This window comes from Mycteria americana, chromosome 4 (genome assembly GCF_035582795.1).
Source record: "Mycteria americana isolate JAX WOST 10 ecotype Jacksonville Zoo and Gardens chromosome 4, USCA_MyAme_1.0, whole genome shotgun sequence".
NCBI lineage: Eukaryota > Metazoa > Chordata > Aves > Ciconiiformes > Ciconiidae > Mycteria > Mycteria americana.
Genome location: NC_134368.1, coordinates 23,525,568 through 23,553,016, shown reverse-complemented (window position 1 = coordinate 23,553,016; position 27,449 = coordinate 23,525,568). Strand labels below are relative to the sequence as shown.

General features: G+C 43.3%; 1 protein-coding gene and 1 long non-coding RNA gene across 15 annotated transcripts in view; one reads left to right on the top strand and one right to left on the bottom strand.

The window, feature by feature from the left end:
* Positions 1-7,311, bottom strand: part of PCDH7 (protocadherin 7) — a 291,460-nt gene extending 284,149 nt beyond the window's left edge. For 4 of the 8 annotated variants that reach the window (XM_075499887.1, XM_075499888.1, XM_075499891.1 and 1 more), the window contains exons 1-3: positions 7,122-7,309; positions 6,465-6,972; positions 1,516-6,300 (exon numbers count right to left, since the gene is read on the bottom strand). In XM_075499887.1, coding sequence (XP_075356002.1) covers positions 1,516-4,713 — 3,198 coding nt within the window. In that variant the 5' untranslated portion in view covers positions 4,714-6,300; positions 6,465-6,972; positions 7,122-7,309. Of the gene's footprint in view, positions 1-1,515; positions 6,301-6,464; positions 6,973-7,121 lie in introns of all 8 variants that reach the window. The other 4 variants (XM_075499889.1, XM_075499892.1, XM_075499886.1 and 1 more) reach the window with 3 other exon arrangements.
* On the top strand, positions 6,467-25,704 carry LOC142408993 (uncharacterized). 7 transcript variants are annotated; one of them, XR_012775488.1, is made up of 8 exons: positions 6,467-7,029; positions 7,183-7,328; positions 7,665-7,740; positions 7,992-8,218; positions 8,657-8,753; positions 15,402-15,492; positions 18,281-18,373; positions 22,757-25,704. It is a non-coding gene; the product is annotated as an uncharacterized LOC142408993 (long non-coding RNA). The 7 variants fall into 7 exon arrangements; XR_012775487.1 differs by having other exon boundaries at positions 6,467-7,328; positions 24,011-24,098; positions 25,506-25,704; XR_012775489.1 differs by having other exon boundaries at positions 6,482-6,595; positions 6,694-7,328.
* The last annotated feature ends 1,745 nt before the right edge of the window (positions 25,705-27,449 follow it).

The window sequence follows — 27,449 nt, the reverse complement described above, 5'->3', positions numbered from 1 at the left end:
CAGAATTTCCCTGTTCCAGACTTGGCTCTGTATTTACATGAATCAGCATTCATTTGTCTCTAGATTCTTGTATAACACGCACTGTAGCTGAGGAAACATTCAGAATACTACCTTACATGGAAAAATGTAATGGAAATCACCAGGTGTTTAGTGTCTCATTTTACCATCACCCAAAAAATACTCCCCCAAAGAAAAGTGACCTCTGTTCAGGCTACATATGTGTCATAAAATAAACAAAACAGGCACTTTCACTTAGGAGCCTGATTCTCCTCTGTGCTATCCCTATTTTACTTCAAGGAGTAAAGTCCCTACCATCACCAGTTTTAGGCTATCGGAGCTCCACTGAAGCGATCTCCGCAACACGGCCGAGACCGGAGCCCGTCACTTGTGGCACTCCTCAGGCACACCTCGTTCTGAGGGGTCTCACGGCAGTCACACTCTACAGACAGAGCTATGCAGCAGCTGGGCTGGCAAATTAGGGCCTCTCGGCTGCAAGGAGTGAATTTCATGTGATATACAAGGGGGGGGAAAAAGGCAATGAAAACATAGTGGGGTGCGATTCTAAGCTCACTAACATGCAGGCAACTGCATAACATTCAGGCAACTGCTGCAATGAGTGCAATCTCTGTGGTGTAAATTAGACCGCAGACAGGCTTTGTAGATTATTTAAGCCTTTTGGTCCTAATGAACGACCTGGTAATGACAGCCATTAACGCTTCAGCGCGGCGGCTGCAAATCCACTCTCACCCACAGCTTTAGGAAGCGTCAGGCCGGCAGCAACCCCCTTTCCCCAAAACACCTGGCTACCGAGGCGAAACTTTCCGCCTCAGCCGGAGCTCGCTGTCTCTAAGGCTGGGAAAGCATCGCGGCGGGGGAAGCGCCCGCTGCGAGCGGGATCGGCCGCGGAAGGCGGGGCCGGGGGGTGCGGCAGGACCGCGGGGGCGGACGGGGGACCGCGGCTCCGCCGGCTGGGGCTTCCTGACCGCCCCCCCCCCAGCCGCCGGGATTGGCCCGCGGGCGGGCGGCTGATAAAGGCATCTCAGGTTGCCTTACAGCTCGCCGTCTGGGCTGGCGACCGAGTCCCCGGCCCGCCCCCCGCCCCCGCGGCCGGCTGCCACTGCGCCTGCGGGGGGGCGCCGCGCCCGCCGCCTCGGCGGGGCGGTCCCGCCGGCGCGGCTGCAGGGACGGGCTGGTCGGCTGCCGGCTCTGAAACGCGGAGGGAATGATGAAAATGATGATAATGATAATGATAATAATAAAGATCTCTGAGTCCCCTTCCTGCGTGCTGTGCGTTGGTCCGGCACCTGACTGCCTGCGGGGGGGGCGGGGTTACCGGGCTGAACGGGTCATTGAACCTGACGGTCGTGGCTGCTTGTGCCGGTGGGGGAGGCGGGGGGAGGCGGGCATCGCCGCTCCCTCAGCCGGGGGTGGGGGGTGTTGGGGGTGTGTGTGTGGGGGGGGGGTGCGTGTCGGGGGGTGCGCGGACCGCGGCGGCGCGGGGGGCAGCTCTCTTACCTGCTTGCTGTACTTGCTGCTGGCCTGGCAGCTGTACTCGGAGCAGTGGTCCGACCCGATGGAGATGTTGTCGCCGGCGCCCACGAAGGTGTTGGCCGGGGGCAGGTCCTGCACGGCCTGGTGCTTTTTGCCGGCGGTGGGGGACTGCGGGTGCAGCTGGACGGTGGGCAGCGGCGAGCTCGACTTGTAGTGCCTGGCCAGGTCGGGGCTGCCCGGGCCGCCGTTGACCGAGCGGTACCGCCCCATACCAGGGCTGTCCGAGAGCTTCTCGTTGACGCTGTCGTAGCGCTGCCCGTTGGGCTTGGAAGCCTCGACGGTGACGATGCTGCTGTAGAGGGGCTGCTTGCCCTTCTTGCCTTTCTTGTCCTTCTTGGGCTTCTTGGCCTTGTCGTGCTGCTGTGGGGTGAAGAAATCCTCATGGTCCTTCTTGCCGGCCTCATAGCCGTGTTTGCCCTTGGAGCGGCAGTAGCGGGCCATGACCACCACCAGGATGAGGAGGATGACGGTCATGATGCCGGCCACCACACCGATGACTATGCTAAGCCGCTGCTTGCTCAGCTCATAGCTGGGGTCACCAGCGATGTCCTGGGCCAGGGGTGTGTGGAGGCTGCGGGCCACCTGGCTCTCCACCACGGTGGCATTGGACAGGCTCTCATTGACGAAGACGTGGAGCAGGGCAGTGGTGGACTGGGGCGGCTGCCCACTGTCGTTCACCTGCACCACAAGGCGGTGCAGGCCGTAGTGCTTGGGGGCCAGCTTGCCCACCAGTGATACCACGCCGCTGGCCGGGTCGATCTCGAAGAGTTTGAAGGGGTTGCCCCCAACAATGCTGTAGTTGAGGTCAGCGTTGAGACCAGTGTCGGCATCGGTGGCAACCACCGTGGCCACCACAGTGCGCATGTTGCTGGAGGGTGGCAGCACAGTGTAGGAGCTGTTGCTGGGGAAGGTGACTGTGGGCGCATTGTCGTTCTCGTCCATCACGAAGAGGGACACGGTGGCAGTGGCAGACCGTGGTGGCTCACCTCCATCCACTGCCTTCACCTTAAAAGTGTAGCTGGTCTGCTGCTCACGGTCAAAAGAGACGGTGGAGAAAATGGTTCCGGTGTCGTTCTCGATGGAGAAGATGCCAGCTGCCTGGTCGTGGTCACCGGGCTGGATGGAGAGGCTGAGCTCGGCATTGAGGCCCTTGTCAAAGTCCATCACGGTCACCATGCCCACAGGGCTGTTGGGCTGCAGGTTCTCCTTCACATAGAAAGTGAACACGTCCTGCATGAAGCGTGGCTCGTTGTCATTGCGATCTGCCACCCGCACCACCACCGTGGTGGAGCCCTGCAGCGACGGCACCCCCTTGTCCCGGGCCGTCACCTGAAACTCATAGGTGTCACGTTGCTCGCGGTCCAGCACCGCCTGCACCGACACATCCCCAGAGTCAGGGTCAATGCTGAAGATGCCGCCTGGTGCCTCCGAGGAGAGGGGCAAGGCCTCCAGGGAGTAGGTGATCTCAGCATTCTTGCCACTGTCCGCGTCCGTGGCGACCACTGTGGCCACCCTTTCACCAGGCAAGTTGTTCTCCGGGAAGGAGACTTCCAGCACGGCCTGGCTGAACACGGGAGGGTTGTCATTAGTGTCCCCAACCCGCACCAGCAATGAATTGTTGCTGGACAAGCTGGGGCTGCCCGAGTCCACAGCCACGATCACCACATTGTAGTCACGGACAGCCTCGTAGTCCAGAGGGGCTGAGGTGTGGAGGAAATACTTGCGCTTGTTCTGTGGCTCCCCTTCGCCCTCACTGGCCGGCTTGAGCTGGAAGGGCACGTCGCCTACCACGGTGCAGGTCACCACGCCGTTTTCACCTTGGTCCCGGTCCGACACCTGCACCAGGGCGATGGGGGTATCCACCAGCACGTCCTCGGCCACACTAGCCACCCCATCCCGGAGTGGGATGCGCCCGATTTTCCGAATGTCGATGGTGGGCACGTTGTCGTTCTCGTCGCGGATGTTCAGCACGACCGTGGCCTTGTCCGTCTTGGGGGGCTGGCCCCGATCTCGGGCCATGACGGTGAAGCGAAGCTGGTTCACCTCCTCCCGGTCGATGCGGTGCAAGACACTGAGCCAGCCGGAGGTCTCGTCCAGCCGCAGCAAGCGCCTGACGGACTCAGTGGCTGCCCCGAAGACGTACTCGATCTGCCCGTTCACCCCCACGTCCAGGTCGGCGGCTCGCAGCTGCAGGATGGGGGTCCCGGGGCTGCTGTTCTCCGCCAGGTCTGCCTCGTAGACGCTCTTCTCGAAGCGGGGGCTGTTGTCGTTCACGTCGGTGATCAGCACCCTCAGGATGGCCTGCGAGGACCGCGCCGGGTCGCCGCCGTCCCGCACGCGGAGGCTGAGCTCGTAGGAGTCCCGCTGCTCCCGATCCAGCGCCCCCTTGACGATCAGCTGCGGCTGCTTCTCCCCGTCGAGGGTGTCGGCCACCTGCAGCTCGAAGACGCTGCTGCGGGCCGCCGCGTCCGCCTCCTGCCGCCGCTTGCTGCCGCCGGGATAGAGGGCGCTCTCGGAGGCCGCCGAGGCCGAGCCCCCCCCGCCGCCGCCGCCGCCGCCGCTGCCGCCGCCGCGGCGGCCGCCGTCCCCGCCGGGCTCCTGCAGCAGTTCGTAGCGCTCGATGCCGTTGCGGCCGAAGTCCCTGTCGGTGGCGGTGGGGAGCAGGTAGAGGGTCCCCACGGGCCGGTTCTCCTCCACGGTAAGCGTGAGGACAGGGGAAGGGAAGGTGGGGGTGTTGTCGTTGATGTCCAGGATGATGACCCGGCCCTCGAAGAGGTCCACCCAGCTCTGCGAGGGGCCGATGACCGACACCTCGAAGTCCAGGAAGCACTCGTTCTCGTCGAAGATCATCTGGCACTGCGGCAGCTTCTCGCGGTCGATGCGCCGCTCCGTGGTGCTCAGCTCCCCGGTCATGTTATCGATCTTGAGATAGTCGGAGCCCGATTCCAGGCTGAATGTCACCTCTCCGGAGCCCGTCACGATCCCCAGGTCGGAAGCCACGTTGCCGATGCGGATGTCGGCGGGTCCCTCCTCGGCCAGCCGGTACCTCAGGAGCTGTTTGGCCGCTGCCAGGCTGACCCAGAGCGGCGGAGGCAGGAGGAGCAAGAAGCAGCAGCAGCAGCAGCAATGCACAAAGCCAAGGAGAGTCCTCATCCTCCTCATCTTCCCCGCACCGACCCCCCTCCTCCTCTCACTCCCACCTGCCCCCCAGTAAACTCCCCTGATAAGCCAACAGAGCGGCTGAGCGTCCGGGTGATCAATTATAAAATCCTTCTGTTCCTGGAAACTTATTGTCTCATGGCTGGTGCAATTGGTGGTCAAAACCCTGCTGCTGGCTCCTCTGCTGCTCTCCCTGCCTTCCAGTTGCGATATACTTACAGTTCACGGGACAGTGTATTTTGCTTTTTAAAGATTCATCTCGGTAGATAGGATGGGATTTTCCTCCTCCTCCCCCTTCTCCTCCTCCTCTCTGATTTTACTGTAATCACTTTGCAAGGTTTGCAGTAAAAGCAGGAGTAGCAGTGTGCGATTCGAAGCCCCTCAGGTCGTCTTCTTCGACACTAGAGTTAACTACAATTCATACTCTCTCTCTCTCCTCTCTCTCTCTCTCTCTCTCAGCCGTTTACGACCAAGGCATTAGCTTTATTCTTCCCCCTCTCTGCACACACAGGGAAAAAAAAAATGTGATTCGCTTTATTCAAAAGGCTTGTGTCCGGGAAAACTCCAAATCCTCTTAGCAATGTGCAGTTCTTAAAAAAAATTAAAAAGGTAAAGAAAAAAAATAAAAATCCCAATAATGTCGGTAGCTGCACAGTTGATAGGAGAAGAACCCCGTGTATTACAGAGCAGTCCACAGAATATCCCCTTTGGTTGGCAGAAAAGCACCCAAATCCATCTTCAGAGATCGCCTAAAATGTTCAGCTCTTTCTCCGGAGCGGATTTTTTTTTAACAACTCTGCGCAAGGTCATTAGTCACAAAGCAACGATACAGAAACTGCAGAAGCCGTTTGCCCAGAATTTGCAAGGCTGTAGATATGAACATAGACACACAACAGTCCCAAGTTTGTTTTTGCATCCGCAGTTTGTGTGTGTGCCTTACCTGCATTTGCACTGCATGTGTTATAGCAATCTGGATCTGCAGCACTGAGAGCGATTCACAAATGAGATTGCAGTCTCTCTCTCTCTCTCTCCCCCTCTCTCTCTCTCCTCTTCCTTCCCGTCCCAATGCAGGTAACCAGATCTGAACTTGATCCTTTCAGTTCAAAGGTTAGCAACAAAACTATGTGTCCAAAGGCGATTATTGGTCTCTCGTAAATATACCCGGAGCGGAACAAGATGTAACTGGATCCCCCACGTGAATTAACACAGATTCTGAATTACATCCATATAAGCGGAATGGCAAAGGGGAGGGAAAAAGATCCGCGACGCGACTGGAAAAAAAAAGAAAAACCAAAACAGAGTTCTATTTGCAAATAAAATGATATCAGTCAGTTGTTTCCTGTGATCTGCACCGCCACGGTGGGTGAAATCTGCAGTTGTGTATTCCCTCCTGTGTCTTTCAGAGAAGTGTGGCTCAGGCGCTTTCACGGCAGAGCGGCTTGTGCTTTAAAATGTTGAATGGCAACTGAGAAGCTTCCCACTCGGAAAAAAAAAAAAAGAAGCAGTAAACCGGCAAGTTTGCCCGAAGTGGTGGGAGCTGCTGAAGCCTCTCTCGGTAGCTCTTCCCTGACGCTGCAGCAGCAGAGCCGCCTGCGCTACATACACACAGAAAGAGAGAGGGAGAGAGAGAAAGAGGGAGAGCAAAGAGAGAGCGAGCGAGAGTGAGGGAGGGAGGGAGGAGGAGGAGGAGGAGGAGGAGGAGGAGGAGGAGGGAGGACGAGTCAAGCGCTGCACTCCAGAAAGCCCAGCCTTACCCTCTGTCTCTGCTGCTGCTAGTGCTGCAAGTGGGATAGCTGCTCATCACAAAACACCAGTTCAGTCCTCAGAACCGATCCTCATTACACGCCCGAGCGTCGCTGCTGTTGCCTTCTCTAACCCGTGATCTGTAGTGATTCTCTCCTACCCTTTCCCTCCCCACCTCCGCTGTAGACTGTGAACCGAGCAACGATTTTTAAAGCAAATGTTTATTCGCCTTTCTTTTAGGCAGAGCTGGTGCACGTTCGGGGCTCTGCATTTTGCGGAATCACGCTGGTAAGAAAACTCGTTTCACACAGATTCCCACCTTCCCCTGTCGTGTCGGTGCTTTTATGAAATAGCTGCAGTCACAGTAACTGCATAAAACTCCAGGGAGGAAGAGGGGCTGCCTTAGATCTCAGACTTTCGTCCTGTTTCCCAGTGCTGTTTGAGCCTTTTGGTCTTTGTGTTCATGTTCTTCCTATTACCATGATTTGAATGTGTCTTTTCAGCGTGTTTGTGGGTTTCCTAGGAGAAAAAAGAAAAAAATTCCTCGGAGAAGATGATCAGGAAGGGGGCGAGAGGGTTAGTAGAATAAACACATGGAAGAAGTAACAGATTTATTTCCGAACAGAGACTTGCTGCTTCGATGATTGCTAAAATGTAGCGTCACCTACCTGGGTAAGTGGGAAATAAACTTTAACGTTAAAGCTCTCCGCTCAACTTTGTTTATTCTAGTGTCCCTAGTTCGCTTCTCCTTTTGACTTTGTGCCATTTAATCGCCTATGGCGTTTGCGTGCCCCTGCCCCTGCGCCCTGGGTGATGCCCGGCTCCTGAGCCTGTCCTTTCCATTCGGATCCCGGAGGGAAAAGAGGGAGAATCCGGTAGGCTGGCAGGAGAGGGAGGACCTGGGCGAGCATGGGGCAGCCAGTGGGAAGAGAACCGGCGTCTGTGTGTGTGCGTGTGTGTGCGTGTGTGTGCGTGTGTGTGCGTGTGCACGTGTGTGTGTGCGTGTGCGTGTGCGTGTGTGTGCGTGTGCGCGCAGCGAGGGGGAGGCAGGAATCCAGCTGCTCTCTCTCCCCCTGTGAACACATGTGGGAAAACAAGTTGTTGCGGGTTCTGTGTGTGCGCGTGTGCATTCCTCGTTTCAAATGGTTATTTTGAATAAAGAGGCATGCAGACGAGTGTCGTGAAATGTCTCTCTTTCATCGCGATGACAGATTTAAGCGAAAAGCGGCCGGATATGTTGAGGCGATTCAAAGCAACGGTCACAGCGTGTCTTTGTCATTTGGGGCGGTGAGTGAATGTGGGAGGGAGGGAAGGTTGCCACCTCTTTCCTTGGGGAGTCCAGAGGCGCAGAGGGGCAGAGTCGCGCCTCGTGGAATCGGCGCTGGGGAGTGAGTGACTGCTGCTCTCTTCGGAGGGCTACAGGGCTGCTCCTCCGGCGGCGGTGGCCCCGGCCCCGGCCCCGGCCGCTCTCCCTGCCCCGCCAGAACACGAGAACCCTCCCCCGCCGATGCTGGAGACACTCGGCTTTATATCTGCAGCATCAGCGAGAAAGCCCGGCTCGGCGCAGGCTCAGTGTTCACCGCCGCAGTCCCGGACGGAGGAGGGGGGCTCGGGTGCTCAGCATCTTCGCAGCGGGTTAAGTAGGATTAATAGCAAATCCCTATTATATTTGCCAAGCAACTTGAATTTATCAAAATTCCCCCTCGCTGTTCTGGAGCTCCGAGAGGAGGAAATTTTGCCCACAGTGTAAGATCCAGACATACCAGTACGTAGGAATACCAGCATACTGCATTACACTGGCTCCCTGCACTAGCAATACAATTGCAACCCGAAGCTCCCGCTGTTCCCTTCCCTTTGTGCTTTTAAACGCAGCCAGGAAACTTAATGTATTCGCCAGGGGAGGGGCGGGATGAAAGCGCTTTTAACCTCCCCGCCATAAACTTTAATCGGATTCTGGGTTGTTGCACGGCATGGTCACCTCGCCTCTTGTCTGCGTCTCCTTCCCCGTTGTCTCCCATGTCTGCTTGTACTACGGTCTGCTTTGCGAGAGCCTCTTTCAAGCGAATGAGTGATTCCTTTCTCTTGCCATGTGCAATCGCTCCCCCCTTCCCTTCCTACCCTCGCTGGCCTCTCTTACACACACTATGCCTTTCACATGCGGTCTGCGCCCCCTGGCCCCCCTCCCTTTCTTTCTTTTTTGCAGTGTCTTCACATGCAACCTCTCTCTGAATGTGCAATGTCTTTCCTGCTCGGGAGTGCTGCGTCCTTCACAGTGGATTGGTTCCTCTTTCGGAGCAGAGGTAACGGCCCCCCCCTTTCCTACCGTTCCCCCTTCCTCCCCCTCCTCCTCCTTTCCTCCCCCAGGGCAGGCGGCCGGCGTGGGAAATGGGCCCGACGTGCGCTGCATGGTGGATGGCAGCGCGGCTCCCGGTCCACGTGCCCCGGCTGCCGGGAGGGGGACGGGGCTGTGCTGGCCGCGTCCCCCCTCCGCATCCCGCGCGTTCGCGGGGGGAGAGGGGAATCACCCCCGCCGCCTCTCGCCACGCCGGCACCGCGGACTCTCGGTTCCGCGGGCAGTGCGCGCACAGCTGTTCGGGTGTCGGTAGGAACATGCCCAGCTGTTTCAGGCGGGGGAGGTTTGGCCCTCTTGGTCAAATCTGTTGCGCAGTGTAACTCCCCCCCCCCCGGCTCCCCCCTCTCCCAGATGCACACAGACGCCCACACGCGCTCAGACACGACACGGCATTTGTCCTCCTGATCTGGTGAGATCAAGTGGGAAGCGGGATCACAAATGTAATCGGCAGTAATAAATAAAATAGCCCGAGATGCTGGAGATATACAGACGGGAAATAAGAGCTTGTGTCCTTAAAGGGAACATCTGATAAGGCCACCGAGGTGGCATCTTGCGTGTGGGAAGGAATCCGTCTTGCTGACATTCGCAGCCTGCTGTACGTGGGGAAATCCTAAAGCAGCCTGGGAGCTTCCCCAGCTCCTCTGCATCCCCCCCGAAGCTCCCTCTCCGATGCTCTGCAGCGGGGCTTTGTTGTCGTTGTTGTAGTTGTTGATTGGAAAGACAGGGGTCATCGCTAAAATATGCAGATGCAATTAATGGCTAGTTTATCTGCATTTCTTGGCGGAGCCCGCTTTCTGCCGCCGGCGTCCGAACTCGGGTTCGCAGTTGGCGCTTTCAGCCCACGACAGTTTGCTTTTCGCAGTTTAGGAATGTCTGCAGGTCTCAGTGGAAAATTACTTCTGGGATCTGCAGTGGGAATCCATCTCGGGTTAAAGAGAAACAGGTTATTTACATATCTATACCACTCTATACATTAACAAATATATATTACGTAGTACTGTTTGCGCGCACACACGCGCGCACACAAATTAAGAAGCAGCTCCCGAAGGAAAAAAAAAAATCAGGTGGGCTTGAAAGTAACATATTCACAATAATACAAGGAAAAGGTTAAATACCGTAAACATGACAGCAAATTCGAAAGCAGGGGAAAAACAAGGACAAAAAACCCCTCATAAAGCAGTTAAAGCCATCTGACGGAAGGGAGAAACTAACTCAAGAACTCCACCAAGGGACAAACAGATGAAATGACACCACAACAGCACAAAGCCCGCGTTGACCTTTCATCTTTCTAAAGTGTCTTGCTGATCTGGTGCAATTCTGTTGTGATCTCTTCACCTCCCTTCCCTGCCACAACCTCCCCCTGGCCGCTTCAGAGCTCCCTTAGTTCGTTGCAGTGAATATACTGGGAGGTCGGCTGAATTATAGGGAGTGCTGACACTTGCCCGGTGTCTTTCACAGCTTTGCAAACATGCTTGCTGTGTAGTAGCATGTAATAGGCAGAAGTGATTAAATTATTCATTGCAGCAACAGCCTTTCTGATGGACGTTAAAACTTAAGAGTTTAAATAAGGAAACCACAGATTTACTTTTAAGCAGATAACAACTGCATCTGTGCTTATTTAACTGAATGCTAGCTAAGCATGGAACCAGTTACTTTGTTTAAATCCTTTCTCTTTTACTCTCTGTGAGAATTTTGAACTAGATAATACACCATAAAACTTACTGACAGAGCAAAAATAATCTGTGTTGGATAACAGTGGTTAAATCTCACATGATTATAATTGCTCATCCTTAAAGTAGTATTTGAGGTCTGTTCAAAATGAAAGGTTCTTGCATAGGCATGATTCCATCAGAGTTTCTGAGTTCTCACATTTATAAAGAATGACGAAAAGTAACATTTAGAAAAAGTGGTTGTGATTCTGTTTACTAGGATTTTTGCAGTGTATATATATTCCTTACAAATCACAATGATTAAGTATGAGGTTTTCTTTTTTTCTTTTTTAAATGACATTATTCTATAGAATCTGTTATGAAAAGTCTTTTACAGTGGTTTTTTTTCCCAGATGTTGACAAAAAATCTAACCATTCAAAATCATGCAGAAATGACAGACATATTATGCTTGAAATCAGAAGGAAAAATTAATGAAAGGTCTTAAAAAAGCATATGAATTTTCATGAGGGAAGGCAGACTTTGGTTAGATTTATGCTTCATATGCAACTACTGGCTTTCCTGGATTCACAGAGATATAAATGAGTCCTGCACCCAGCCCCATTATTTTATAGATTTATTTTGTAATTAAACTAGTGTTCAATTTCTCTAAATGCAAAGTAAACTATAGAAAAAAAAGCATTTAGGGTGAATTTGGATTAATTCCTATCAAAAATAGAGGGAAACTATGAAACATTAGTATATATTCTACATAAAGAGATACATTCAGGGGAGACAATTAAAGCTGGATTTAATTTAAATGAAATGTATGAGAAGCAGGTAGCACTGACAAAGAAAGAAAAATGTGTTCATTGTCACTGAAAATATTAAATGGGTACAGTTGATACGCATATGGATTCACTAGCAGAGAACACCACAGTTACTTTCGGCAATAATATGGATTTTTTTGATATAATGTTTCCAAGGTTGGTATCAATAGTGAGCACACTGAAGGTCTCAAAGTGCTTTGTAAATTATCCCTATGAGATAAAAGGAAGTGCAATGACCTGCTCAGTCACCCAGCAAGCCAATGGGTCTTTCCAGATTAAGTTCATCAGACCACAGTTTTGCACTTCTATAGTTTTTTTAATATATTCTGGATTCACCTCAATATTTGTCTTTGGATAAGTGGCAATCATTTCTGCTTTATTTGATGGACTGCTGCAAAGTCAAAGCAGCTCATTCTGAAGAGAGTTTAAAACAAGTTTGTGTTCCAGAGAACTGCATATACAAAGGAAAATGTTGTATCATGAAATTTGATGTATAGCAGTAAAATATACTAAACGGTTATAGATATATTGAAATACAGTTATTCTCAAGCTCCTGCTCCCACTTATTTCTGTCAGCTATCCCTTACATACAGAACTGAGTACACAGACTTCGTAAAACCATTTTGCCTCTACACACTATTGAAGACTTCTCAACCTAATATTTTTCAGTTCTATGCTCCACATTTTGTGGGTTTTTTGGGGTTTTTTTTAGGATGCTGCAAATATCTTTGCTGTGAGTTAAAGTTTTCTTTCATTTTTAAACGAGAATCACCAGATCATAAAATCTTTTGTCTGATATTCCTAGTGCATCCTGTGCAGCTTTAATTTATTATTAATATAATTCAGGATAGCATAAAAGATCTGGCGTGTCTTCATGAATCTACTGTGTCAGCTGCCTGTTGAGTGGAAGAGAAAATATCCAAGCAAGATGGTAACTCATCAGAGTTCAGAGGAAGAACCTTTGATATTAAAATTCAAACGCAGTTATGGATAATTGAATTCGGTGTCTCTCTATTCCCTTCTGTAAGTTAATGCCAATATATGTTATTGGCTATACCTAGAATGTAATTTTTAGGTCTACACATATACTCACTTACTTATTTGGGAGCTTTAATATTTCTGTCTACCTCATCAAAAATAGTCATTGCTCTCCGGCTGAAATAAGGGTCATATAAATACACAGTTATTATAAATTAGGGAAATAAATATGGTGGCAAAGAAAGTAATTTAGAACAGGACCAAGCTGTTGATTGCTTATTGGACAGTCTATTTGGCCTTGTTCTGCAATGATTAAAACTGCTTTACTAGGTATTTTATAATGTTAGACTTGCCTTTTCTTTTCATATGAAAAGTGCAATATTAGAACCCTTAGAGGTCATATAGTTATAACCCTTATTTAGCTATACAGTGCAGAAGCATACCATTTTTTCCTCAGTCCTTTGTTTGACTCTAACAAAGGCATGACTATTCACTGAAAAAAACATAAGGGCTGTTCATCTGTTACCATCTACTGTTAATGGTGAGCAAGAGAAAGCAAGTGTGAAGAGGTGGAGTCCCTTGCACCTTTCCCTGAAGTAGATTAAAACATAAACATATATAACCATGCCTGTACTGCACAGGTCTAGTGAAGAGCTTTGGCATTTAGCTAAAATGAGAATTAGAAGCTGGGGAAGACCCTGCTTATATCACCCTAAACCAGGATCCTGTAAGCACCAACAGGAAAAAAATAAAGCCAAGTCCGTCCAGTAGCCAAATATATTTTAGGCTGTTAAGCACTGATATATATGCTGGTACAACCCTGATCAGCTTTGCTTCTGAAATGCTTTGTACTGCTACCTTAATTGTCCAAAATAAGAGTGAAGGGGCTGTAGCCACCCTTCCTGTGGGGAAGACCACATAGCCTGTCTTTGAAATAATTTGTTCTCCTGCTGCCTCCCTTGCAGTTTTTGCCATGCGCAGGCAGCCATACTTTCACACCCGCTTTAACTGTTTTGCAAAGTTTCTTGGTGATCATCCTTTGCATAATTACATTTTTAGCTTCCTTTATAAGAGTAATAAGTACTGTACAGAGTGGGTTTTTATGACCTGCAATATATCTAGAGGAAGAGAGGTACTGATAAGTTTCCACATTTTTCATCTTCTGATAGAAGCTTGACATATCTTCCAGTTCATTCATTCTGTGAGATGATTAAAAAGTTGCTCTTCAACAAACTAAACCTCATCCAGGGCTCAGCAGGAAATAACTGCAGTCTAAGCACATTAAAGAACAGACAGGGCAAACCAAAGTATACCTCTTTCTTTGCCTTTTAAGATCATGGGAAAAAGAGAAAAGCAGTCTAATATTGTGATAAAACTGGAAGCTTGCAGCAGCTAGTTGATGGGTAAGGATATAGAACCTAATCCAAAGCATACAGAAGTCAATGGAAGTACTTTGGCTAAATAAGCTTTATGTTAGGCACCTAGTGAGTGAATGATTTTTAAAGCATTAATGTAGATCTTAAGTACATGAGTGAAGAAGAAAATGATGTGCATTTTAATCAAAATAAATGCCATTAAACCACTTGGTGGTGTAATGTTATTTTGCCTGACCACAGAGATCATGTTTATGACTCAGAATAAACTGTAATGGATCCTTGGGTGCTGAGTCCTATCATCCACTAGTGCAAGCACTCATATTGCATTAAAATTTTTTTTTTAAATATATATATATACTTTTATATATATATAAAATTCTTATGTTGATACTGATCTCGAAGTTCAATACATCACTATAAACATCCGCAGGCTCTTTTTACCCATTCATGTCTTTACAGAGAGCATTTCTCTCATCTTAGTTTTGTTTGCAAAATAATACAAGATTTTTCAATTTCCTCTCATGAATTAAGTTCTGCATTCCTGACATCATGCTGACAGACTTCCTCTTCACTCCCATTCCATTTTTAGTAAAGCTTTCAGTGAATCTTTCTTTAATATGGAGAACAGGAATTGTTCATGATTTCCATCATGAAGATGTATTCTACCTGATGTAATAGCATTAAACATCCCTTTCTTTCCCAGAAATACCTTGTCTAATACTTCATATTAGCATTTTTCATAGCTGCATCATGGTTTGGTGGCTGATAGTCCTTCTCTAGTAGATGGGCTAGATCTTTCTGTTTTCTTTGTCATTTCCAGTTGATGAACTCGCAGTTTATAGCAGAAAATCTTGTTACATTGCTCTTTGTACTATTAAGTTTAATCCCATTTCTATTATAGAAGTCATCAAGGTCATCTGATTCTTTGTGTATGTTTTTATTATTTCGATGTTTCTCAGGCTTGTTTTACCAGGAAATTTCAGCAGCATGCTCCAAGTTTTTGTGATCTAGTCTCTAATTTAAGTACCAAAAAGGTCTATTGCAAGACTGCCCATGAAGAACCCCTTAACAGCTACCATGCAACGATGCAAACACCTAACACAATCTGTTGTCCTCTCCTGATTAGTCAATTGTTTATCTTCTCAATCTTAACTAACACTTTTCCCACCAGATAGTGTCAAAAATTGTTTTGAAATCCAGATAGGTGAGATCTTCCCCACTTGCCTTGCTTAGAAGACAAATTATTGAAGAAAGATATCAGATAAATGGTATCCTCTATTCTTTGAAACCTTTAGATAGATTTTATTAAGTTTGCTTTACACTTCTGTGCAGTTACTCATCCTTTGCTTTGTAATTTACTCTAAAGCTTTGCATTCTAAAACCATCTAAAAATCATATTGAGATCTATTTATTTCCTCCCTTCAGCTTCCCTTTTCAAATGTAGGCAGGCCATTTGCTATTTTCCATAAATGTTCATCCTGATATACTTACCAAGAAACCTTGTTCTAGATCCTTCAGATGTATGTATGAATTCCTTCAGGATTCTGGAGTGAAGGTTATCAAGACTCTTTGATTTGAGTATTTTGTCATCTTTGAATTATCACATTTCAGATGTGATAATTCTTCTTCCACACCTTTACTTTCATTAATCATTTTCCTCATTTCAACATCACAATCCTTGTTGAAAGCTGAAAAAATGTATAATTTATTTTGGTATCTCTAGGTAAATAATTATAAATTTACTTATTTTTTGCTTATTTATAGCATGTTCTGCAAAAGTGAAGCATTGCTTTCTTAGCAATTTTCTGAATAAGATCTGAAGGTTTACATTTGACATTTCATTAAAGTCTACAAGGTGATATACTATTTACATATTCTGCTATTTTGCCATTGCATGTCTGTGTGTCTGTCTTGTCTATGTGTTGCCTACATATTGTCTACATCATTCATCTGCAAGTTCATTATTTTGCACATCTGAATGCTTCATATTAAAAGAAGGAGAATGAGAGTGAAAAGGTAGGTAGATCATTCCAGGACAGAAGAGGCTGTATCTGACCAAAAGGAACTTAGCACCTTCAAGGAGTTGAAGAGTACATAGACAGGAGAACCAGGTGAAAAGGAACTGAAAACATGCATGGATTTGGCATTCTACAAGAGCAGAGCTCTCCAGAATGACAAAGGTCAATCCAAACGGAGAGAGATAATACCAGTTACCAGATGTTACCAGGCTGAATATACAGAAAGAGAGTGTGTGTGTGTGTGTGTATAAAGTCCTTGATGAACAAGCAAAATCTGGATATTAGAATATATCCTTCCATGAAGATTCTTCTATCAGGTACCTTAGAGAAGTTTAGAGAGACAGATTAGAAAGAGAGGATTAGAACTAGAATAATGGGGGGTGGTGAAGATAAGGAAGTGTTTTTTTTTAATTTTATGAACAAATACCATTAAAATTTTATAAGGGAGAAATGAGAAAAAACAGATTTCATAAAGCTGAGGGAGTTCCAATTTTCATTTCAAAACTATGCATCAGCACAGCAGGGTGAATCTACTTTTTAACTAAGTTATTTATCTTTTATTCATTAACTTTTATTTTTCTTTTAAAAACATTTTGGCATTTTTGTACTAAACTTTTTTTTTTATTTCCTCAAGGGAGACTACGTGACTTGTAGTGTGGTTTAAAGAGGATATATTTAATTTACTACTTTACTACTTAATATAATAATTTACTATGTCAGGCTCCAAAAAGTTCATGAACGCAAAGTAATGGAAAGAAAAATTTTCTAGTTTTCATCTAATGTGTCATTCTTGGAAGAAGTTATTGACTTAACTTGGTATTATTACTACTCTGAAAGTTATCAGTAAGAATAATAACATAAGCTATTATGACTTCATGACACTTCAAATAATATATCTCTTTTTTTTAGTTGTTTATTACTTTACTGAGCTTTAGCACGTAACTTCTTCTTTCCAGGTCTGAAGCTATAGTTAAATTTTTGAAAAAAGTCAGGCTGATTCAATGATAACTGATAATGTAGCTAGATTAGTTTACCCATGATGAAATTTACAGACAATCTTATTTAAATAATTTCAGTACTTCCACTATGAACTTGAGCTTTCAAGAGGCTAGCTTTTTTGCGTATTTTGTCTGAATATTAAAATCCATTCACCCACGTTTGTTCAAGTTGGAATCCACTAAAAAATTGAATTTTACACCAGTTTGGTAAGGACTTTACATTTTTAGAAAATAAATTCCTGAAAGATTTCATTCACATTGGGTGTAGCCCAACATGTGGTTGACTAATACTTTGTTGATAATTTTAGCTCTCTGCCCAGAAACTACTTTCCTCCGGTATTATGTGACCTCTCTTTTGGGGCATAACAATGTGGAGCAGGAAGCTGCTGTGTTTGAACACAGAGGGATGAAAGTTAGATCTGAATAGAGAGAAAAGGATGAAAAAAGGTTAATGACTGTCCTAAGTATCAATGATGTCAAAAAACCCCTGTGAAATTTACTATAAAATTATCCTATTCATGCTCTCCATAAACAACGGTAACATCGTATATGTTTCGCTGTTGTTCAAATAGCAAAGGCTTATTCAGCTGATCAAAATGACGTGGTCCTGATGACCAATCATGTAAGCATCACTAATATAGCATATGATTAAACTTTTGTTCTGTTTTTAGTTTGTTTTGTTGGGTTTTGGCTGGGAAATGATATTGCAAAAAAATTAATATAAAAACCCCAAAACTGTTATCAAGAACATTATTCATGTTGCCAGATCAAACACTCAGAAGTTAGAAAATATCAGAATAATACTGTCAGCAGACCCTTAATTCAGATGCCACTGCACCATCCATTGCAGTGTTTGATTGCAATCTAATTACATGTTCATGTACTCTTTCTCCACTGGATTTTAATTTGGAATCAAATAAGTAAATATATAAATAAACAAATCATTTAATTAAACACAAATCAACAAACACATATTAAATAATTAAACAAATAAATTTTAATAAATTAAAACATATTTTTATTTAATTACACAGAACAAATGTGTAAGGTGGCACTTAATAAGGAATTATTTAGTATTTTTATTTTTCCATGTTCAGTGTTTGTCTCAAGACCTTATTTACTGCACATTGTTCAAATAACATCCTGGACACAGAATTTCTATTACATGGAATTTTTTATGATGTGCATCATTGCATTGCCTAAAAATTAAAACATGTTATTTAATTTGTGAAGAACTGTATTATACTTGGGGTTATTATGATTCCAGTATTACAAACGGGAAGGTAATATGGAGATGTGGGTCAAAAATATCCACAGATTTAGGATATATAATTTGAGCCTTTTAGGTCTGTATTTTGGGGATTGCTTAGAATTACATAGCTTTTACATATGCAAACCAAAACTTTCACTGACATAAGATATGTCTGGGGATGCTCACTGTTCTGCAAATCAGTCTCAGGATTTCAGGTAAGAACTCAGAAACAGATGAAATCACAACCAAAATGTTTTGTTCTGTGACTTAATATCACAGGGAAATTCTATGATGGAAGTGAGTGTCAGTCTCCAGCTTTAAAGTATGATGTTCTAACACTATGAAACACTGTTTTCCTCCTTGATTTCACTTCAGAGAAGGTCAGTTCTGCACCATGAAGAAAGTAGGGGCCTTGAGGGGAAAAAATATGACTCTAATGAAAGACTATGTCAGACTGCACAAATACAAGTGAGTGGAACTATGATTCCACCTATAACGTCATTTTGATAATTTTCTAACTACGAAGTGAGCATTTCATTTTTTACCCCTAAAAATGTCCTTTTAATATAATTCTGTATAATTGTATATTAATATAATATAATATAATATAATATAATTTTAATATAATTTAATATAATAGTAATTTCTATTGCAGACAGAGGACAGCAAAGTTCCCTGTCTCCACAAAAGGAAATGCATTTAGGTATACAACACTTTGGACAAGAAGGAACTGGGGTGGAGGGAAGGACTCTTGAATAAGCATAAGCAGGAGATGCATTTAGGTATACAACACTTTGGAGAAGAAGGAACTGGGGTGGAGGAAAGGATTCTTGAATAAGTATAAGCAGGAGATGCACAGATGGTAGAAGTTCCCAAATGTTCTAGTCTTCTCTCTGGGCATCTTTTGCTATATAAGTGTGAAAACATTTGTTAGAAGGCATGATTAAGGCTTTATAGGCTTCACAGACGGAATGTAATTTAGTGGAAAGACTTGAAAGATAGAAGATTCAGACATGAAATGGATTCCATGAAAAGAATTACAAACGATCAGGTCCAGAGGGGCAACCAGTTGTAATGACACCTAAATATTGTTCTGTAAACAAAAGTTTCGATGACCAGTTAAATTGCCTTCAGTAATTTTACTGGGGTTAGGTTAGGTTGGAATACCTATCTGTGAAAGAGAAGACCTGAGTCAGTTCCCTTCATCCAGGGATATCTCTCTTTTTCCTCAAAGGAATATGTTACGTAATATATATAAGCAGTTCAGAAAACTTTAAGTTATTTGGCATACAGCCACCTTATATTCAATTAAGTATCCTAACTATTAGGCTACAGAATTAGGTAAGTTTTCTGTCCCTCCTTTTCCTCCATCAAAACTCATTTACACTTCCACCCTTCCTCCAACTTATGGCAAGCCTCTTGTCCACTATGCTATATCTCAGGTAGGAAGAAAGCACCCTGAGGACATAGGTCAGTAAATTTGAGAATATTTTCCTGTTGAGGGAAATGGAAGAAAGTCATACCAGATAAACTGATTTACCTAAACCCAATTTCAGAGATTCCTACCCAACATATATACATATGCTTGTATGTATATATTTGTAAATATATTTATATTTGGTTACCTGATAATAGCAAGAAAATATTTGGCAAGCAGCTGCTGAGAGATGTAAACTTCTATAAACTGCTAGAGTTGTCAATAGGACATCAAAATTATTTATCAATGATGTATAGTATATGGTCATTTTCTCACGTTAGATTCATTGGTGGACAAGACTTGGAACTAATAATTTAGGCTGCTTTTGTTTCTGTTATATGTACTTTAAAAACAGAAATAGTAACTTTTTAGAAAACAGCTTTGTTTTTAATTAGCAAGAAGGATTAGGTGTCAACTAACTGCCTGTAGAAGAATGGAAATATCATTACTGATCTTCAGTCATGCTGGAAATGTAAGGTCTGAGACTGAGAACAGCCCATGTAATAGGGCTTTCTCACCACACAAGCACTCTCAACAAAACCACCATTCAAGGCCACTGTCACATCTTACCTGCTGATTCAAAAAAACTGACCTCTGGGCCAGGCTCAGGACTAGTCATGAAATAGTATTTTAAAAATAATATTTTGCTCTTTATAAACAGAAAAGAAAGCTTTTAAATAATCAGCTCTTGCCTTATCTTTACAGCAGTAAGATTTCTGTTAGTGATTCTTCATTAAACCTGATTGCATACTGGAGAAAGACAAAAATATTCCCCTCTTGTGGCTGTTTCGTGGGACTTAAGACACATTTATGAAGAAAAACGCATAGCTTTCTAAAAAAAGGGCACATTTCCATTTTAAAGAAGGATGTCAGAGAGCCAAAGTCTCATATTTGATGAACAAGTATATTGTGGCCAGAATCCCACTTGCTTGTAGCCTGCTCTTGATAAGGTGTTTTGTTTGACTGGCTGGCTTTCTTCAGTGTTTTGTTTCCCAGAGCTGTCTATTCTTTATAAAAATATCCACGTGCCAATTAAAGGCATTCTGAAGTCAATCAGTTGTAAATGTAAGCGTGTCTTATGGGACTTTCCTTCATTTTAATGTGGTTAATTAATATGTTCCCATGACTTTTAAATGGACTGGTGCCTCAGCACATTTTCAAAATTACTCTATTTGAAGACATTTCCATTTATAATGGGGCTTAAATCTCATTTCCCTCAATATCTGCCCTCACTTAGTCTTTTTTAAGGCTTCTCCGGAAAAAAATTATCTCTCAGCTGCTGCTCCTGCTCTTAATGCTTTCCTAGTATCGGTAAGAGCACAAACCAACGGATGCCTCACCCAGCTACTCATACAGAGACAATATGCAGACACTGCACTATCCTCCATTCCTGGCTGAAGAGCTCTGTGCTACCATTTCATATTATCTACACACACTGCTTCTGCTTTGTGTGTCTGCTAAAGCTTCATGCCTCACTTCAGTCTCTGCGACTTCACATTTTCCCTGTAGGAACTTAGAGTAAGACTGGTAAAGATTCCCTTAATATCAAGCTACTGTAGATCCTAATTGGAAAAAAAAAAGGCACCTGAAATAGTAGTACAGACACAGTCCTGGATGAGTGGAAGGAGGGAAAATAGAAGGAGATATAAAGAAGGTGAGAAAAGAGGTGGAAGTTACACTATTTGATTGTGTCCTTCACTTGCTGAGTCAGCAGGAGCCAAGAGCTCTGCAGGGGCACACTTAGCCTTCACATTTCTCCACAGAAACCCCATCTGGCCAACTAAATTGCCAGCAATTGAGAAGCCATGCAGGAAGCTGTATCCAGCTATTCTCATTCAGTGTGAAGGTTACAGTGTTGTGGAGGTAGTGGGAGAGGAAATTAGGAAAATGTTACAAGACTATGCCTCTCTCAGACAATAAAGGGAAGCATCAAATATGTGACCAAATTTGGGCTGTTCACTGCTGTAGTTCTTAGACACATAAAGAATTAGACATTCTGGAAAAATTTAGCTACTACTTTAGAGAGACCCAACATCAGGCAGTCTTGGAAAGAAAAATCTTCATGGAGAAAAAAGCTGAAGGAAACTGAATAATCAAATTTTACGATAGAATTTTGTATTTGAATTTCAAAATCAAAAGCTTTTACTTGTAATCTTTCTGTCAAGTTGTCTGAAGCAAATTTCTTGGAGCTCTACTTGGCCTTTGCAAGGACCTCTAACTTTAACCTCCGTTCAAAAGGCCTAGAAAAACAAAATGCCTTCCCTGGGTCTCTTAACATGCAATGTTCACTGAAATGCAAGTACTGAACTGAGATGTAAAACAAAGAAAAATATATCGACGTTGCATAAAAGAACCCAATAATCTATGTGGGGAAAGCTCCAGAAGAACATATCAGCCACTGGTTTATATGAACAATTAGTAAAACACAGATTGCACTTTAGTCTTTTAGTTCAGTGTTTCCCAATGAGTGAGGCTGCTCTCGCTAGAGAAATGTGCCAGCATTAAAGGTGATGCACAGAACACAGTATAACCCAATGAATGTATTAACTTAGGCTCTGTGCCCAGACTGGCTCTGCCAGCAGTAGCAAACTGAAGGAAAGAAGATGGTCAAGTACAGCAGTGTGAAAAAATGGGACATGGGGTGGAAAAGGACAACACAGTAGTTCAGAAAAGCTTGGTGCCAGTGTTTTGTCTCTCAGATCACAGAAGAATGTATTAGATAAGCAAATATCCCTTTGTCATATCAGTTCTTTAGTTGCCTGGTGCTAGTTGTAGTGTGGTGTCAGTGCGTTGTGTTGTCCTGGAGATCTGAGATACTCTCAGGTGACTAGGTCTCTCGATGCTGCCTTATTGATCAAGACTTCACATGATCTAAGCAGTTTACAAGGGGATCAGTTTTCTGGCTGCAGGAGGGAATGAGTGATTGTTCAGATTCAAGATTGCCAGTCCTTTGTGTTTGATGTGAAGTATTTGGGATTCAGCAGGAGAACTTAAATTTTGAGATTTTTTTTTTTTTTCCACTGAGTGAAACTTGTTTTCCATAAGCCTCCCAAAGCTTTGACAACTGGGGACAAAAGAGTGTCCCAGGAACGAATTAGCCAGTTGTTTATAAGAACACTTACCACCCCATGAGTTTTGAAAATCACCAGTTCCCAGCCAGTAAGGCTGGAGATATGTGTCACATCAGCAGTGAAGCAGAGACCAGAACAGAAACAATATACTTCATTCTGTTCATGAGCAGTTGAAGCTAGATATCAACTTTTTCTACTATCTTGCAGCTATTAAACTGGTACTTGGGGCAAATTTCTACTAGTCTCCATTAATTTTAAAATTTTAAAAAGGTTTATGTAAGACTTTTAAATTTTTTTTTCTAGAAAAGATAAAGAAATGGACAATTAACTACATTCTTCCCAGCAGTGTAGAAGTACTGATGAATGTTAAGTCAAGTTACAGTCAATACTGAAGAAAGTGTTACAGAAGCTAACTTGCTGCTCAAAACAAGCAGAAAAAGTAGATCTACTAGGCTGCTTCTAGAAATTGTGCTTTCTTAGAAATCAGATTTTAATACAGAAAGTATTTTTGTAATTCTCTGCAAAGATCTTGTATTAAGAATGTATGTCTATAAAAATAATAATTAAAAAAACCCATAATTGCAGTACTGATCTTACTATATTTCTGTCCAAAATTGGTAATGAATACAGATTTAGGCATATTCAGTCTGCGTGTTTGCAAAAACTATCTACCAAATAACAATGTTCTTATTCAACTAGAATCACTGTCCTTCAAGTATTGAGTCTGAGTGTATATGTTTCTCTTTTTCTTTGTGTTTTTACAATACAGTAACTGTGAGACACTGCATATTTAAAACCGTGTTTTGATCCATTGTACTTTTGGGTTAGCTTCTGAAATCTTCAGGACATGTCAGAGTGGAAGTTAACCAGGTTTTCTGCTGCTGCCCTCTGCCACTTTGTTAAAGTGCTCTTTTACTGCAAAGATGCCTTCCTGCAATCACATCTGTATCACTTCCTTGCAAAACCTTTGGCGGCAGGATGGGACCAATCGCATGACCTTTGAGCAGAGCCCTAACCACAAAACAGAACCTTTTCTTTCTTTCCATGCTGGCTGTTGAGAGTTTGCATGAATTTCTGGTGAGTCCTGAAGAGCTTCCCAGGGAAAGCTGATGCAGACTGACTTTTTTCCAAGCTTCAGTTCCCTCTTGCTCACCAAAGGATGGTGGGAGCAAGCTCGTTCTCCTGTGGACTTCAATTCTATTACTAACTCATCAACAGATGGCAGTAGAAAACTCCCTACCTACCTATCTTCAGACGAAAGGCCTTACAAATGACCCTAATAATGACAAAGGAAGAAAAAACATCCAAACCATTGCTGCCTAAGTCTTCTATATATATAATGTGCTCTAAACTTTTCCGTGCAGTGCAAAAGTCTCCTAAAGATTAATTTTATGCTGAGTCTGAATGTCCAGAAACAGCTGCTGCTTTTGGAATGACCATCTTTCCTGTCACCTTCTTCTGTTTTTAAATGATTCTTTTATTGATGTACTTTATTTTTCTAGTTGTGAAAGAGTATATTGAATACAGATTATAGCAAATAATTTGCTTTTCCCACAGATAGATCGTTGTGATGAAAAATCAGTTCTCTGGACACAGTAAACACTTTTTCAGATATCATCATTACAGTGACAGAACAAGTAATTTAGTAAGTAAGGTTTTGAGACATGCCTCACTAGATTTTGGCATTTCATTAATTTCTCCCCTTCAAATCAAGTATATGGTATAATAAACTTAGTGAATTCTTTATATAGATTAAAACATTAAGATGCATGGATTATACAGTAGTTTCTTATTCCATTTTTTAAAAGATGCTGATATCTTGGCATTGCCAACCAAGGAAAAAGCATTACCATAAAAATTTCCAAGAGGCATTTTCTTGTATAATGTGTAATAGCGGGTGTCTGATATAGGAAACCTCATATTATATAATTCTCTTTTGGCCTCAAGGCACATGAATTAGGCCTAGAGTTCCTGGTTTCTATTCCCACCTCTTTCACTAACTTATCTTAATAATTCTTTGCACTTCACAATTTGCCAGCATGTTTCCTATGGTGAAAGACACTGATTTCAAAGGAAAGGGAGAAAAGGGGAAGAAATGGCTCTTTCAGGCACTGCTGGAGGGAGTGGCTTACTGTTCTAAACATAATGGAAATGTTTGAATTCTCTGAGCCAACTATTTAAACTGAGGGAGGTTTGACTCAAATCTTCTTCAAGACATGAACACTGATTTCCCTTCAATTTAGTGAGTGGATTTTTTTAGATTAGACTTTAAACACTGACGATGTGTTGGCTGTGTATATTACCAAGCCCTGGCGTACTTGGCAAAGGAAAGTGTATGTCCTAGAAGCAGTGCAGAACATTTTGCCTCTGCACACTGTTCTACAGAAATCTTGGGGAAAAGCCAGCATAATGTCAAAGCCATAAAGACTGAAGTCTCATTTTTTAAGAGTTTTTGCTTTTTGCTTTCTCACCCTTATTTCTGGTTTGGGTTGGGTTTTTTTTTCTCCTGTAAGGAAACAGACAAACTTGCCATAGCAGAATACGTTTTGGTCCCATAAGCAGAAATATTTCTGGATTTGTACTCTTTCCCCGATCTGTTTTTTCTATATAAGTATTGTATAAAGTTTACCTATAACCAGGGAAAAGAGATAAATAATATGGTAATTATTCAAATAATTTCAAATGGATTTTGGCAGTTTTTTAGTTATCTAACTAGTTTCAGGTTGTGTCATTTTTACATGAACAATCTTGGAAAAAAAGAAAATAATGTTAATTCTTTGGCTATAGGCATAAATAGTGGTGCTGCCCCTGATACTATCTTATTCTTATTAAAAATACAACCAGTATTATAAAAATGAGTTTTTAGTTCAGGTATATCTACTTGAGTGAGAAGATTGATAGCAAGATTGCTATGTGTTACGTAAATATAAACCAGTAATAAAAGATATAATTTAAAAGATAAGTGCTCATATACATAGAAATGGTTGCAGAATCTTCATTTAGTCCTATCATGATGTTTTTAATATATTATCACATACATTTATTTCTAAAGGACCCTGGATATTAAACATACTCCCTGAATTTTGAAGAAATTTATTCCGTGAATGAACTGTGTGTTCAAACTGTTCAGCCTGCGTCCTCCGGTTCCCTGTGCTGTGAATAGGTAAAGAAGTTAGAGAATGAAAAACTCATCAGGCATTCATTAGGGTTTTCTCATGGTAGTACTAGTATTTGGAAGATAGTAGCTTCCTTTGTAAATAACTTTGAGATATGTTTTAATAAAATGTTATACAATATTAAAAGTATGACACTGACAGTGTGAAGCTTTTGTGTTCTGAACGGAACCATTTTTCAACAATCCACCACCAAGTGCATCTGCAACCCTGGGAGCATGTTGCTGTTGAATATTGGACTCCTACACCTTTTATTTTACTTATTTGTTTTGAGAAACTATGAGTGTGTCTACCCAGCATACAGCAAGGCAGAACCCAGCAAGCCCTGTCTTCTTATATGAACCTTGCTGTATTAATTCAGGCATAGGAGTGGATATTAAAAATATGTAGCTATTCAGTGTAATAGACCATATACTAAGAGGGTTACTAACATGCGCTAAGCACCTCACTAATTCAGCTGTACTGTTCCTGGCATTGCAGGCGATCTGCATTGCTGTGGTCATCCATCCCCATAGGGCTTAGGGTACCTGGGGAAGGCTAAGGTCCTGTGTAGCCCACAAGTGGTGTTTTTATAAAATTATACCAAAAGTGTGTGTTGCATGGCTGGAAGTATGACATGAGAACTTGTGGGAAGTCGAGGTCTGGCTTTGCAGTGGAAGACTCCATGTGTACATGCATGTGTATGTGTGTGCGTGTGTTTGACTGGCAGTGCAGATGTGGAGACAGACCTGTTGCAGTCCTGTTTGTACTGCCTATAGGTTTACTTTGGAGTAAATTATCCCCACCTGAAGTTTCCCTGAGAGAAAACTAGCTGTGACAGTTCAAAAGAGAGCCCAGGAGCAAACTGACATACAAGCAGTGCGAACAGTCAATGAACTGCAGAGTGAAGTGAAATGGAGTGCTAAGTTGTTTGACAGCAAGCATAGGTGACTTAGTTCACATCTATCTTGTCAACTATTTCTGTATGGCACTGATGTCCTGAGGAGACATACCCTGAAACACCATTCTCATACCTTGAGTTAACTCTGCAAAGGTTCCTGCACAAAGACATCTGCACCATAACTACTTCCTTTTCTTTCATGTATACCTCCTTGTTTTTGAAGACATTTTGGTGTCAATATCTTTCACTTCTCATACATTTACTCAGCTTTTTATGTTCAAAATACTCGACTTTTCCATTTTCAAAGCATCTCTGATACAACATGGAAAAATTAAATTACAATTTCCTTCTATTATAAATTATTATTTCCAGAAGAAGGCCTTATTTTCAAGACCACTCTTTCTGTGTCCTGTGATATAATACATTTCAAAGTTACTTTTTATAATATCTATTATGTCTACTCTATTTTTAACATGCCTGTTAATTTTTGACATTTTTTTTGCCAAAACATCCTACTTCTGCCTAGTTTTACCCAGTTATTAGAAAATTGTATTTCTGTCTTTACCTCTCCCTTATCCAAATTCCTGTAAGAAATTTTCTTTCAGTAAAAATATCTTCAGTAAGAGTAGCAGATTACTTCAGTATTCATCTTGTATTGTCTAATCCATAATTGTCTTTTAAACAGAAGAATTTTCCTGGTTCTCTTTGTAGAGATTAGACAGAAAAAAAATTAAGAGAACTTTTGAGAACATGCCACTGTAAACGTTCTTTCCTTCTTAACTTCTTTAACCACAAGAAACCTTATGTTTGTAACAAATTTGAAGTATTCCCTTGTTTTGGAAAGGCCTGTCATTTCAAACTCTGCTCTTTAAAATACTGTTGGAAGAATATTGCCTAGTAGTAGAATATAAATTTTCAGATACTTGAATAAAGTATTGGTAGT